The 14,229-nt window shown below is 36.0% G+C and overlaps 1 protein-coding gene across 2 annotated transcripts in view; it reads right to left on the reverse strand.

Moving 5' to 3' along the window:
- Positions 1 to 2,813: 2,813 nt before the first annotated feature.
- Positions 2,814 to 14,229, reverse strand: part of KIAA0825 (KIAA0825 ortholog) — a 364,371-nt gene continuing 352,955 nt past the window's right edge. For both annotated transcript variants that reach the window (XM_076008186.1, XM_076008187.1), the window contains one exon: positions 2,814 to 5,275. In XM_076008186.1, the coding sequence (XP_075864301.1) occupies positions 5,158 to 5,275 (118 nt within the window). In that variant the 3' untranslated portion in view covers positions 2,814 to 5,157. The remainder of the gene's footprint in view (positions 5,276 to 14,229) is intronic.

The following is a 14,229-nucleotide window of genomic DNA, read 5'->3' on the forward strand; positions in this document are numbered from 1 at the left end:
GGCTGACGCCAAGGCACTCACTCTAGCCTGGGCAACAAAGCGAGACTCTGTCTCAAAAAAAAAAAAAAAAAAAAAATTAAAAAAAAAAAATTGACTTTACAAAAGTTGTCTTACCTGGCGTTCCACATGAGGTGGGGCAGGGGCAATCAGTGCATGATATTCTCAGTGCACCATACCCCAGAGACTCCGTCTATGAGGGGGAGCTGGACCAAAGAAGGGAACCCCCACATTTTGACTACATTTGCTTGGTACTTAGGACTTGGCTTCAACAATGGGTAGTTGGGAGCAGGGTAAGATATATGGAAGTGCTGCTCCTCCAGGGAGGAAAGTCGTCCACCTGGAGCTGTGGGGGAGGGAGCTCTGTGTTCTTGGCTGTAGCTGTCTGGAGTGGAGTCTTCTCCACCTCACTGAACTGGGATTAGGGAGAGAAGGAGTGATCCTTTTTTTTTTTTTTTTTTTTTTTTGAGACAGAGTCTCGCTCTGTTGCCTGGGCTAGAGTGCCGTGGTGTCAGCCTAGCTCACAGCAACCTCAAACTCCTGGGCTCAAGGGATCCTCCTGCCTCAGCCTCCTGAGTAACTGGGACTACAGGCATGTGCCACCATGCCGGGCTAATTTTTTCTATATATATTAGTTGGCCAATTAATTTCTTTCTAGCTTTAGTAGAGACGGGGTCTCACTCTTGCTCAGGCTAATCTTGAACTCCTGAGCTCAAATGATCCACCTGCCTCGGCCTCCCAGATTGCTAGGATTATGGGTGTGAGCCACTGTCCCCGGCCAAGAAGGAGTGGTCTTGATTCAGAGACCACAAGCTCTTATTTTTGTTACTAACTAAGGACCATTTTCAGAGCCTTTAAATGACTGTATTTTAAAAAAAACCTTTTTTTATTTTTTTGCCAACTTCATGCAGGAGGTCAGTGGAGCTCTCACACTGTCAGGATAGGAGGGGGTACCAGGAGTGTAGTTTTGGAAATGTTGAGTTTCCTTTCATTTCTTGCCTGTTTATTTTACATTTGAGCCCAGCTCTGGTTTTGTTTTTTATTTTTTATATTTCATCTATTATTACTATGCAGTGGGGGTAAAGGATGTGTGTTACAGCCTGGACTTTGCTGTGCATCTTTATTAAAATTTAGGTCAACTTTTTTACATCTCTGCATAGGGACTTAGAGAAGAATGAATGAGATACCTATAGGGTGTCTAGTTATAGAGGGTCTGGTACAGAGCTTGGCTTAGAGTAGCTGCCTGATAAATGACAAGAAATAATAACTCCTTACAGAAGAAGGAAACTCTTCTTCTTTCTAGGCTCTTCTTTCACTTCCCTACATGATTCCCCCCCATATAAGATATTTCAGTGCCTAAATTCCAACTTGAGGTGGACAGACTCTAGGCTGGTTCCTATCCTCACCTCTTGCATTCACTGAGTGGTCCCTTCCCCCTGAGCAAGGGTGGATGAGTGACTTGCTTTTAACCAATATATTAACAATTTGGTAAAGGTGATAGAATATACATAATTAAACACATGTGGTTATGTTACGTAAGACTGCAACACTGATCTTGCAAGGAGATTCTCTCCCTTGCTGATTTTGAGGAACCAAGAAACTGTTTTGGGAAGACTCGCATGTCAAGAAACTGGTGACAGCCTCTGGCCAACAGCTGGCAAGAAGAAACCTAGGCTGTCAATCTCGTGCCTGCAAAATAATGAATGTTGCCAACAGCCACATGAACTTGGGAGGTGGATCCTTCCCCAGTTGAGCCTCAGATGTGACCGCAGCCCTGGCTGACACTTCATTGGCACCTTGTAAGATCCTAAGCAGAGCATCTAGCTAAACCATGCCCAGATACTTGTCACACAGAGATTGTGAGATAATAATTGTGTGTTGTTTCAAGCTACTAAATTCTGGTAATATTGTTATGCAGCAATGAGTACTAATACAGATCTCTAGTCATGCAAATGATCATTACAATATTATGAGGGGAAAATTATACAAGGTTTTGGATTCTTTAAATTATGGAGAAATAAGCATTTACTGTTTTATTAATAGTGCTATTGAAAACATTTTTCAAAGGCAAAGCAGATATTTTTCATTATTGTAAGTAATAATAACTAATGCTGAATATACTGGTTTTATAGTTTTCTATTAAAATTCAAGAACTTACTGGCATCATATTAGGAATGTTTGTCAGTGGAGAGGCTCCTAACATTTTTTTTTAATTTGTGGTAAAAAACACATAAGAAAAGTTACCATCTTAACCATTTTTAAGCGTGCAATTTAGTTGTGTTAAATATATTCACATTGTTGTGAAACATATCTCCGGAACATTTTCATCTTACAAATCTGAAACTTGATACTCATTAAATAGCACCTCTCCATTTTTCCTCCCCTCAGCCTCTGGTAACTACCATTCTACTTTATTTTTCCATGCATTTAACTACTTCAGGTATCTAAGTGGAGTAAGTATTTGTTTTTTAGTGTCTGGCTTATTTTTAGCATAGTATTCTCAAGATTCATCCATGTTGTATGAATTTCCTTCCTTTTTAAGGCTGAATAAAGATGTATTTTACTGTGAAATATTTCAAGTACAACGAAAAGTACAAAAAAAATCTTAATTTTTTTTTTATAGTAAGAAATGCTAATTATAAACTACCTGAATCTTTGACCCAGGAATATATGAACTGGGGTAATAGGACATTATGAGTAGGCATATATTATTAGACAAAAACAAATGATTTCTTTTTTTCATTCTTAGGTTGGTATAATAGCTCTATAACAGTGTATGGTAGAAATAACAACAATATAAAATATCTGAAATATACAATATCATTTATAATTTATTTTAAAAATTCACTATTTCTACATAGTAACTGCTAAATAAAATAGATATCTCTATATAATTACATAAAAATACAGTTAAACAGAACACAGAAGGAAGATATTAATAATATTTTATAAGAAGATAATATTTTCATAATAGGCATATGGGAAGTTATAAACTGTTAGGCTTCATTACTGTTGTTAACTTATACAAATGCAAAATAAATTGAGAAACAACTGTTTTGAAATACCAGTTCTTATCATACTTTAAAAACATATTGAGTATTATAAAGTCAAAATGATCTGATAAATCAATGACATGTCAGTTAACATTCTCAGTATAAACTTTAGTGCATTTATGCTACAGGGATTTCACTGAGCATGTATAGAAGATAATTTAACTGCAAGCTCTTTCTCTACTGTTTTTCTCTTCTTCCAAACTTATCCCATTCTCCCCTTAGGATACTTCTTTTCTTTCAAAAGGGAGCCATAGAAGAATTTTTTTCTGGAGGAACTAAATTACTTCCCAGGATTAGTATAGAAATATACGGATTCAATTTTAAAAAGCTTTCTAAGATGACCTTTAGATATATTATAAGACAATCCAAATGTGAAAACCTGTAACTTTATAAGATTGTTTTATTTGGTTTATTGGATCAAGTTATTTTCATTTTGTCTTTCCATTTTAGTGTCTAGTCTAATAAAGCACACTTATGCAGATTTCGTACATAGGCCACCACTTAAGTGAAGAAATAAAACCAACTGAAGTTACCTTCTGTTGATTATTATAGTAATTGTTTATAGATAAGATTAGATGGAATGTCCAGTTCTCATAAAATATTCTTACAATTTTTAAATAATCTACATTGAATTTTTAGAAATTATTTCAACCATATCTTAAAACACTTGGTTCATCATTATACTGGCCAACTAAAGTACATTTTTAAAAATAAAATGTTTTATTTGGCAGACAGCTGGCTACATGGCCATTTATGTGTTTTTATTTAAAGAAAAAATGTTAGATTTTCTAAGGTGGCTTCCTCTGTACCCTAAGCTTTTTACTCTTTGAAAAATGCATGAGTACTTTCCTTTGGAAATCATGTAGCCTACACATATTTTATAAAAATCACAGAATGTGGGAGTATGGACAATTTATTATACATCTGAGAACACCAGAAACCATGATGTTTGATGTCATATAGTCTAAAATAGCCCATGATGGAAGGCCTCTCCCAGATGTCCCGTAGATTGCTCCACAGTCCAAATGTCTTTGTCTTCTTTCAGTGGCAGCCATTTAATCAGCTGTGTTCATTAACCGCCCACTTGATGAATAACACTGTACCTGGCATATGGGGAGTTATAAAGGGAGTCTTCATATCATATTGTAAGGTTTTCAAGGTCTCTATAATCTAATATCAGGCACTGATAGGAAGGATATAATAAATATCTATGATTATATTTGGCAGAGAAGGTGTTTGAACACATTGTTTCCTTATTTTTTTTGTGTGTATGTGTGTGTGTATCAATGCAATGGAAATAAAAGAATTATTTCTTTTATTATGGACATTATGGATAATGAGCTTTGGGGAAAAGACTGCTGGAATGAGTTTTGAACTCAATGTTGGGAGAGAGGTGGTTTCTGGTTGGGAAATGGCAAGTATATGGCTTGAGCCAAGAGGATACGAGGCAGTTGCCTGAACATGGAGCCATCTGGCATGGGACCTGAAAGTTTATGAGCAAAAGTATGAGTGTGATTTAGGAGAAGGACTGAAAATCACCACAAATGGAGATATGACTAAAGTTACAGTTCACGAGAATGCTCTTTGTGGCTGTGATTAAGATAAATTGGATGAGGAAGAGGTTACATGGGAAGGGGGAACTGGTACAATGGTTGATATTAAAGGCTGGGACTTGGTGGTACAGCTACAAAATTAAATTGAAATTTTCAGATGACACTCCAGGAGCTATGTGACTCCCCCCAATTTAATATCCAAATGTTATATTAAACATCCTGAGAAAAAAGATTTCCAAGCATTTTTGCCTGTTGTCATAGATACATCAAGACTGAAAGAAGAAAAAAATAATTCAAAGGGAACACGAGATGGCAGCAGTTATATCACATAAAGAGAAAGACTGGGGAAAGAAAAACACTTGAAATTATTTTTAAGATAAAAAATATGTAGCACCTTAGTCTTTATGCGCTGTATTCCTTTTCAGTACAGAGATTACTCAGTCATTGATTTCATGCTTCACAGCACATCTGAGGTTCATTCTGACTCTAGTAAAAATCCTACTCCATTACATGTGGTTGTTTCCTAAAATAAAGCTGTTGCTGTTTTCTGCAGATTACTGTTCCTCTGTGTTATCTGAGGCAGAAGAGTTCTGTATGGTGCAAATTTGTTTTAGATGTTCCAGCATTGCTTTTTCTTCCTCTTCTAGTGTTTCATCCTTCCTCATTTCCCACCTAAAAGAAAAATCACATCTTAGTATTTTTGTAACTTTCAAACTACAGGTCCACACTCAATGGTTCAAGGTGTGAATTGTAGTCACTGGTTTATTGAGGTATCTATTTCTCCTTGTTTATTCCCCATTGACTGCCTCTTGGGCAACACACTTCACTGGCGCTGCCTCTGCAGAGGGGCCAGAAGAGTGAGAGAGGGAGGAGTCACATCAGCTCCCCTTCAGGATGAAGTTTTATAGCATTGCTTCAAATGACGCTTCTTTATTGCCTAAATTTTAATAGTATCTGTGGCCTACAAATATACACACATATATAAGTAAAATCTGGAATTAGCAACAAATAAGCAAATATTTTTCATAGTATTTTCCCTCACTGATTACAGTGGCTTTAAGTTGCAGGGAGGTTTGCCAGGAAGACCCGAGCAGAAAGAAGAACATCAAGCTAAATTGGATATACCTTAAGTGCAGGTCAGTCTATTCCTAGAAATAAGATCAGATTTGAAGGAATCAAGTTAAATAACCCAAGAAAAGCAGCAGATTGTTAGCAAGGTTCCAAAGAACATTTACTAAAAAAAATAAAAAGAAAAAAGAAGAAATAAAGAAAAAAGATTAAAGACTTTCTAGTTGATTAGGAGATAAGAGAACAAAATGTTAGAATCTAGAACTATATACATATGTATATAACCCTGCAAAGTAAATATTACCATAATAACCCAAGTACACTTAATCTTTACTTCCCATTCTTCTTCCTATATATATATTGACATATAAATAATAGTCATATTAAATTGAACTCCTCTCAAGCAGGAAAATAAAAAATAGAAAATACTTATATAGAACTAAATAAGGGTTAAGCATTGTCTTAAAAACTTGATACATCACTCTTTAAATTCTTAATAGAAAATGATATTATTCCCATTCTACAGATGAGTACATTGAGGTACTCATAATGTACCTGTCCCATAATGTTAAAGTCACTTAATATGTCCCATAACTGTCCCATAATGTTAAAGTCACTTTCTTGAGCTTCTTTGGATTTAGTTTAGGGAGTCAGACTCTGAAGTCTGGGCTTATAAATGTAATAACAACGATAGTTATAAAACCGCTCTATAGCTACCACAGATTACTATTAAAATAGTTTAAATATTTCGCTTTCTGATATTAAATAAAAGAGCTATCTAAGAATCACATAATCTTAAAACAAATCCAAACATGAGAAATTAGGTTTGCCTTTTCTTCTCTCTCATATAAAGGTGCTAATATTGTCTGAGTAAATGAATTATTTTATGAATGTCAACAGAATAAAATATGTAATATGCACATAAATATTTTGATCATTGTCTCTACTTGTGAAAATTGAAAATACAGTCTCTCTGCTTCATTAAAAATCTGTATAATTAATGTAATTTAAATGAATTGTATACATAATAGAATCCATGATAAGGATTTTTGAAGCTTCATGACAATTACAGGCACTTCACAGTATAATTGAGCTGTTAGTAATTAATGATATTAGGCAAAGTTATTTACCTACCACAATCTTATTATATTTGCTTTGTGCTTATTAAGAAGAAATCATTTCATAAAAGGATAAGAAATATTGACAAGGATGGATGAAAAAATAATATTAGAATTACAGTTTTACTCTTATTGAATGAAAGCATTAGAAATTTAAAATTTTTACTTCAAATATTGTTGTATTTCACATCTACAAGTTCTTAAGAGAAGTTTATCTGTAATTTCATCATGGTTTTAGGTTTTGTTGACACAATGTAAAAACAACAAGTCAATTCTGTTAAAAAACTATTGGAAAAGAAAATAATCTATCAATTTGTTAAACACCACTGAATGGGCATTCTGTTCAAAATCTCTATCTCTGGTTTCCCTTAACATATTTAATATCCATGATAGATGCATATCTCTACAGAAACCAGAACATTTTGAAACCAACATATTTTAGTTCTCCCTGAAAAGCAATATGAGCTGATTATATTTTTGTTTTGGCGGACTTTGGTAGTCTGCCCTTTTGCACTATTGCTAAATTCCCCATCTGTCTACTATATGGTAGGAGAACTGCAAACTGGCCCCCACTTCAACCGGTGGCAGTGACTAGGTTGTATCTTAGACACTGATGGACAGCAAAATCCCATGGGACACTGTATTATATTATTAACTATCTTCCAGAATGGGCTCCATCTGTATGGCTCTTGGGTGGGTAGATGTGGTGACTTAGTCTATTCCTAACAATGAGTCCCTTTTCTTATCTAAACACAACAAGGACTCTAAAACCTAGTCTGAGATACTCTAACAGAATCAGCAGTCACAACCTTGCTCTTTAGCACTGCTCTGATTGATTTGGTTGTTCTTAATCTTGGTACCTCTTCCTGGATTGACACACACATTCATACATGAACTGAGGTATCTGCCTGCTACTGTGTGTGTTCTATTAATATTAGCTGATATTATAGATTTTTCCAGGAACCAGGCCGTAAGCGAAGAGCTTTTTATTTCTGTTCACCTCAATGAGCAACTGTTGATTTGTGGTCCCTACAATGAGATCTTGAGGTGTGTATAATAAAACAGGCACAGATCAGTGAATAACTGTTCTAGTGATCAGTTTCACAGAAACTTGTATTTGTGGGTGGTGGGGGGCTTTGTGGCTGTGTGTCAAAGCCAACTAGGAGAGCCACATTTGGGGACAGGCACGGTCAAGCATGAGGTATGTCCTTGGTGTCATGGGTCCAGGCTGTCCAGGCAAGTCTTGGGTGGCCCGTACTGTGGAAAGGAGCAGTCAACACCAGACAGATGAGGAGGGCCAGAGTCTGGAGTATGAGAAGTTCTCTTTGGCATTTACTATGCCTTCTGTTAGGAGAAAAACATTTAAAATATTTAAAATCAATAGTGTTTTGAGAGTAAGTTTCTTAACTTCTCCATGCCTCAGTATTCTCACCTATAAAATAGTGTCAGATTGGAACACAGGACTGCTCATTTATGTATTATCTGTGACTGATGCCACTCAATAATGTCAGAGTTTAGTAGCTGCAATTGAAACCGATTGATACTGTATAGCCTGCAGAGCCTAAAATATCTGTTATTTGGACTTTTACAGAGAAAGTTTGCCAACCTCTGCTCTAGAATGGTGGTTCTTAACTGGAGTGACACTGCCTTCCTATGGGGAAATACAGAGGGCATTTTGGATGACATTATGTTTAGAGAATGTTGCTACTAGTACCCAGGGAACAGAGATGGCAACATCTTTAATATACAACAATCCCACTCACTGAAGAGTTGTCTTCCCAAATGTCAAAAGCATCTCTGCTGAGAAACATTTGCTATAGAATCTGTAAATAATATTGAATAGTAATGGGATAGTAAGAGTCCCTACCTAATGCTTGCTTTTAATTGAAATGGTATTAGTATTCACAAATAATATTTTACAATATTATTTGCTGACGAGTCAGGGTTTAGGAGTCAAGGTACTGTATTTAAATCCCTTACAAGCTGTGTGACCTTGGGCAACCCAGATAAAACTATGCCTCAATTTCCTTATCTATAAAATGGGAATAATCGTGGCTGCTTCATAGAGTTGCAATAAGGAAGAAGACACTAAGTATACATAAAACATAAAATAATGTTTTGTTTCTAGCAAGCACTCAATGAGTGATAATTGTTATTGTTATCACAATTATTTGGCAAATTGGTTAAGGTTACAAGTAGGAGAAATCCTGACCGTGGTGGGTTAAACAAATAGAGGGTTATTTTTCTCATATAATGAGAATCCAGAGGTGGACAACAGCTGGCATGGGTTAAGTAGCTAGACAACAGCAGGGCTGACGTCTCCATGGTCCTCTTGTCCTTTACCTCATGGTCCCAAGATGGTTGTTGTAGCTTCAACCATCACATCCTTGTTCTGAGGCAGGAAGAAGTAGGAAGGCTGCACCTATCTCATTTTATCAGGGTAATAAAACCTTCCCCAAATTCCTCCCAATAGACATTAGAGTCATTCTGTCTAGGCTGAAACCCTGACTCTGCCTCTTACTGGCTGTGTGATATTGAACAAGTTTCTTAACCTCTCTGTGCATTGATTTTCTCATATGCAAAATAGGGGATATTAGTAGCATACATATCAATGCATTGTAGTACAGAGTAGGTGACATATAAATTTCAAATGTTTCATAAATTGTTACTCTAATGAGACTACTTGCATTATGTGCTTTCCTTAGAGCTTCTACTTTGATGTTCTTTCTCCTGCTCTGTGTCTTTCATACTGTTTTATCCGATAAGTTATCTCCTGTAAGTATGTAGGTGAAATGAAGTTGCTAAGTATTACAATCATTTCATTCGGTGTTCAGTTATATACATCTACTGTGTTTCCCTGAAAATAAGACCTACCCACAAAATAAGCCCTAGCAGGATTTCTAAGCATTTGCACAATATAAGCCCTACCCCAAAAATAAGACCTAGCGATGGGTGTGGCTATGCAGCATATCTGCACAACCCATGCATTTCATCGTGGAGCGGTAAAGAAGACCAGCAGCCCTTCTCATCTACCCCATGAGAGTTCTATTGCTCGACATGAGAGATTGGGGCCAATGGTTCTAAAGGAAATAGAGTCGCAAGAAATTCAGGATGGAATTCGGGGTTTGGAGAATTATGATGATTTTCCAGAAGAAGACGACTTAACTATATTTGAATAAATGTAGGTTGTTGTACCATGCTTAAACACACACACACACACACACACACACACACACACACACACACCCTGAAAATAAGTCCTAGGGTGTCTTCTTGAGGAAAAATAAATATGAGACCCTGTCTTATTTTTGGGGAAACACGGTATGATCGCGCTGTCGTTCCCTCTTGTCTTTCATGAAGATGTTTCATGCTAGTTCACCCTGTTCAGACTAGCGTGGCCAATGTTGGTTTTGTTTCCCTATAATCACTTTGCTGTATAATGATGGCATTTGATCATATTATTGGCATTTCTCCTGAAGCACCAATAAAATGCTTGAATATAAAAATGTAACTTGAAATAAGCCTCCTGTTCAATGTTATTATTAAACATTTATGTAGCAGTTTATATTTACAAACTGCTTTACAATTATTTATTAGTTAATTGTGTTGTTAAACAACATTAACCATCTGGCTGAATCAATGATTTCAAATTGTTCTACCAGTTGGTAGCTGAGGAGTGAAAAGTGAAGTCATATTGGATTTTATTCTTCTAGAACAAACCTTTTTTTTTTTTCTTTTCTCCTCTAAACTGCACAGTGCAGACTGACTTCAGAGGGAGGTTCAAATCAGAGGGGAAAATGATGTCTCTGTTTCTACTGTTCTGTAAATGTGGGCTTTTTCAGGATCAGTCTTAGACCATCTTCTCTTTTCCTTTAGAGAAAGCCCACATCTGCTCCCACACATTCAGGTGATGATGTCTCACATCTGTAATTCTTCTGTGTCTCAAGCTGTGATCCAGTATCTTTAAATTTCACTTTTGTCCAAAGCTCTCTAAATTCAACTCCTTGATGGTCCTTTTTACTCCAACTCCAATTATGTTAATATTAAATATATATACTATACATATATGTATATATTAATATTAATATGTATGTGCATATATATTTGTTTTTTGTTTTAAGAATTTTTTTTAATTTCAGCATATTATGGGGGTACAAATGTTAAGGTTATGTATATTGCCCATGCCCCCCCTCAATCATATCCCACCAATAACACAGGGTTTGAACTTCACAAAGTACATTATGCCTCCACTCTCAATCTTCCACACACAGGCACCAGTTAAGAGACAACCTACTGTGCAATCACCCTCACAGTTATACACACCCCACTGCTATTAGTCCATTGTTCAGGTGCTCATGATTTCAGCACAGTATTATCCAAATATTCAGATCTCAAGTCTCACACCACTGTTACATCAAACCAACAATGACTGCCCTGCCCAGAGAGTTTGAAGTCTTTAGTCTTCTAGCTTAGTAGTAGTTCTATTTAGCTGCTGCTATCTTTCCTCAGGGAAAAAATTAATTTCCTTATTGTCTCCTGCCTTGTGTTTTTCCACTTGTGTGTGCATTTCTGCTTTTGCTGTTCCACCCACCTGAAATTTCCCTGTACCTCAAACCTGCTCATTCTTCCTCAGACCCAGTCCACAGCCCACTTCTTTCATGAAGTCCTTCCTGACTACCTAACCCTGACATGACTGCCTTTCTCCTTTGAGTCCTATAGTTCCTAACCTCGGCACTATTTTGATCAATTAACCACGTGTTACTTTGTTATATCTCTTCTATTACTTTCTTGAGCTGTTTACTTGATTACTGCATTTAAACAATTTTTCACATGTTGTATCTTTTCATCTATACTTGCAGTTTGTTGAGGAATATTTTTCATTATCAATAGGTTTTATTTCAAATAATTTATTTGAAATAATATATTTCATTTTTTCAAATAGGGAAGAGATTTATTTTTCTGAACCCTAGGGAATGTTTTTAAACATATTTATCAACTATTAACACTTTTCTCCCATAATATGACAAATGCAAAAGCAAATGCATAGAAATTGACCTTTTCACATTCGTGTCATCTTTATCATCATTTGCTTTTTTTTCCTTTTCTTCTTTTTCTAATTTTATTTATTTATTTATTTCTGCATATTATGGGGGTACAAATTTTAAGGTTTCAATAAATGCCCTTTCCCCCCTCCCCCCCACAAGTCTGAGTTTCCAGCGTGACCAGCCCCCAGATGGTGCACATCTCACTCATTATGTATGTATATACCCGCCCCCACTCTCCCTCCCACCTGCCCAATACCCTATTACTGTAGTACCTATGTGTCCACTTAGGTGCTACTCAGTTAATACCATTTTGCTGGTGAGTATATGTGGTGCTTGTTTTTTCATTCTTGGGATACTTCACTTAGTAGTATGGGTTCCAGCTCTAACCAGGAAAATATAAGATGTGCTATATCACTGGTTTTCCTTAGAGCTGAATAGTACTCCATGGTATACATATACCATATTTTATTAATCCATTCTTGGATTGATGGGCACTTGGGCTGTTTCCACAGCCTTGCAATTATGAATTGTGCTGCTATAAACATTCGAGTGCAGGTGTCTTTTTTGTAGAGTGTCATTGGATCTTTTGGGTAGAGGCAAGAGTGAGGGCATTTTAAATACTGCTGTCCAAGTTATGTTGTTAGAAGAAAGAATATGACACCTAAGCTGAGGCCACTTAAATAAGCTTTTGATAAGCCTTGGAAAGTGTTGGAAAAGTGGATTCTTCTTTTTGATTCAACCTTTAGATGACACCAATGGGCCTTCCTGAGTACAATCTCCCCTTCAGTATGTTTCTTAGCATTTACAGCCCTGTCATCTTGATACTTTTAAAGAATCTATGGGTTATTCATCATTTACAGAGATATAAATGATAAGGATGGAGATGCTTATCACACCGAACATCTGGAATATGATGACTACCTCTCTGGAAACTTTCTGCAGGGACAGCAATCTGAACCAAATTCAGAAAATATTTGGTTATGCTTTGTAATGATCACAAAGTAATACTCTTACTTGACTATCCATGATTCAGGGAAATTGCAGCTGGATTTATCTTCCTAAAATACACGCCAAATCATGTTATTTCTTCTGTAAAACAAACAAACCTGTGCTGTCCCTTACTCTAGCACCTCCCACTCCCCCCAAAAATGTCCAAATATCTTAGTTCAGCTCAAATAACATATTTCAAATAACAAATAACATAGTTCTCTGTACACTATTCTCTGAACATGTTAAGCACTCACAAAATATCCGTTGATGGGTATGTGTTAGAAGTTTAAGTATTACTATGTTATTGTTAAGTGGATTGAAGAAATAATAATTTTTACCATCAGTATCATAATTAGTACTAGTTGGTACTTCAAATAGGTATTATTTAATTGTTAATTGTATGAGTGATGAAAATCTTAGAGCATTAAAATTAGTCTCGCCATCCTTGATTTCCACATCATTACTTGTTTCTTTTTGTTTTTTCCCCAAGATACAAGGTCTCACTCTGTCATCCAGGCATGATCACAGCTCACTGTAACCTCAAACTCCTGGGCTCAAGCGATCCTTCCACCTCAGCCTCACAAGTAGCTGGGACTACAGGCATGTCACCACATCTAATTTTTTTTTTTTTTTTTTTTTTGTAGAGACAGGGTTTCCCTACATTGCCCAGGCTGGTCTCAAACTCCTGGTCTCAAGTGATTCTCCTGCCTTGGAATCCCAAAGAGCTGGAATTACAGGCATGAGACACCACACCTAGCCACTACTTGTTTGTTAAGGTCTAAAATTCAATGATCATACCAAAAGACAACAATTTCCTGCACATTCATTTATTTACTAACCATATTCACACCCTTTTAAAAAATGAGCTGGTGGTATAAACAAGATATTGAGTAACTTCAGGTTATTTGGTACTGGACTAGTATTTTTGACCAATATAAAAAGTTTTTAAATAAATATTGGTCAATCAAAGTACTTAATTTAGGTAAGATCTTTTGTAGGTCACTATTTAAAAATTTATTTTCTGGTGATGTGACACCATGATTGATCCCAATACTCTTTTCCTTACTCTGATTTTCTGTACCACTTTTTTCTATAGTATGTAACTTTATACTATCATCTCATTTGGATCTTTGGTTAATTGTCTTGCTTCTCCCATTAGTTTAGAAGCTCTTCAAAGGCACACAATAAAACTCTAAAAAAAGGGGGGGTTGTCATTTTAGTTCTCATGAACAGCTTTCATGTAAAGGGGAAGTTATTACAGTTAAGTCTAGAAATTATATAGAACAGCAAAGTCTTCTTAGTCTAGTCTTCAGTAAAATATGATCATTTATGTTTTCATTCTGGTTAATAAAATTAACTGAGAACAACTAAATATTTCTGTTCTCAATTTTTAAAGGGCCAAAAT

Source organism: Microcebus murinus, chromosome 11 (genome assembly GCF_040939455.1).
Source record: "Microcebus murinus isolate Inina chromosome 11, M.murinus_Inina_mat1.0, whole genome shotgun sequence".
Lineage (NCBI taxonomy): Eukaryota > Metazoa > Chordata > Mammalia > Primates > Cheirogaleidae > Microcebus > Microcebus murinus.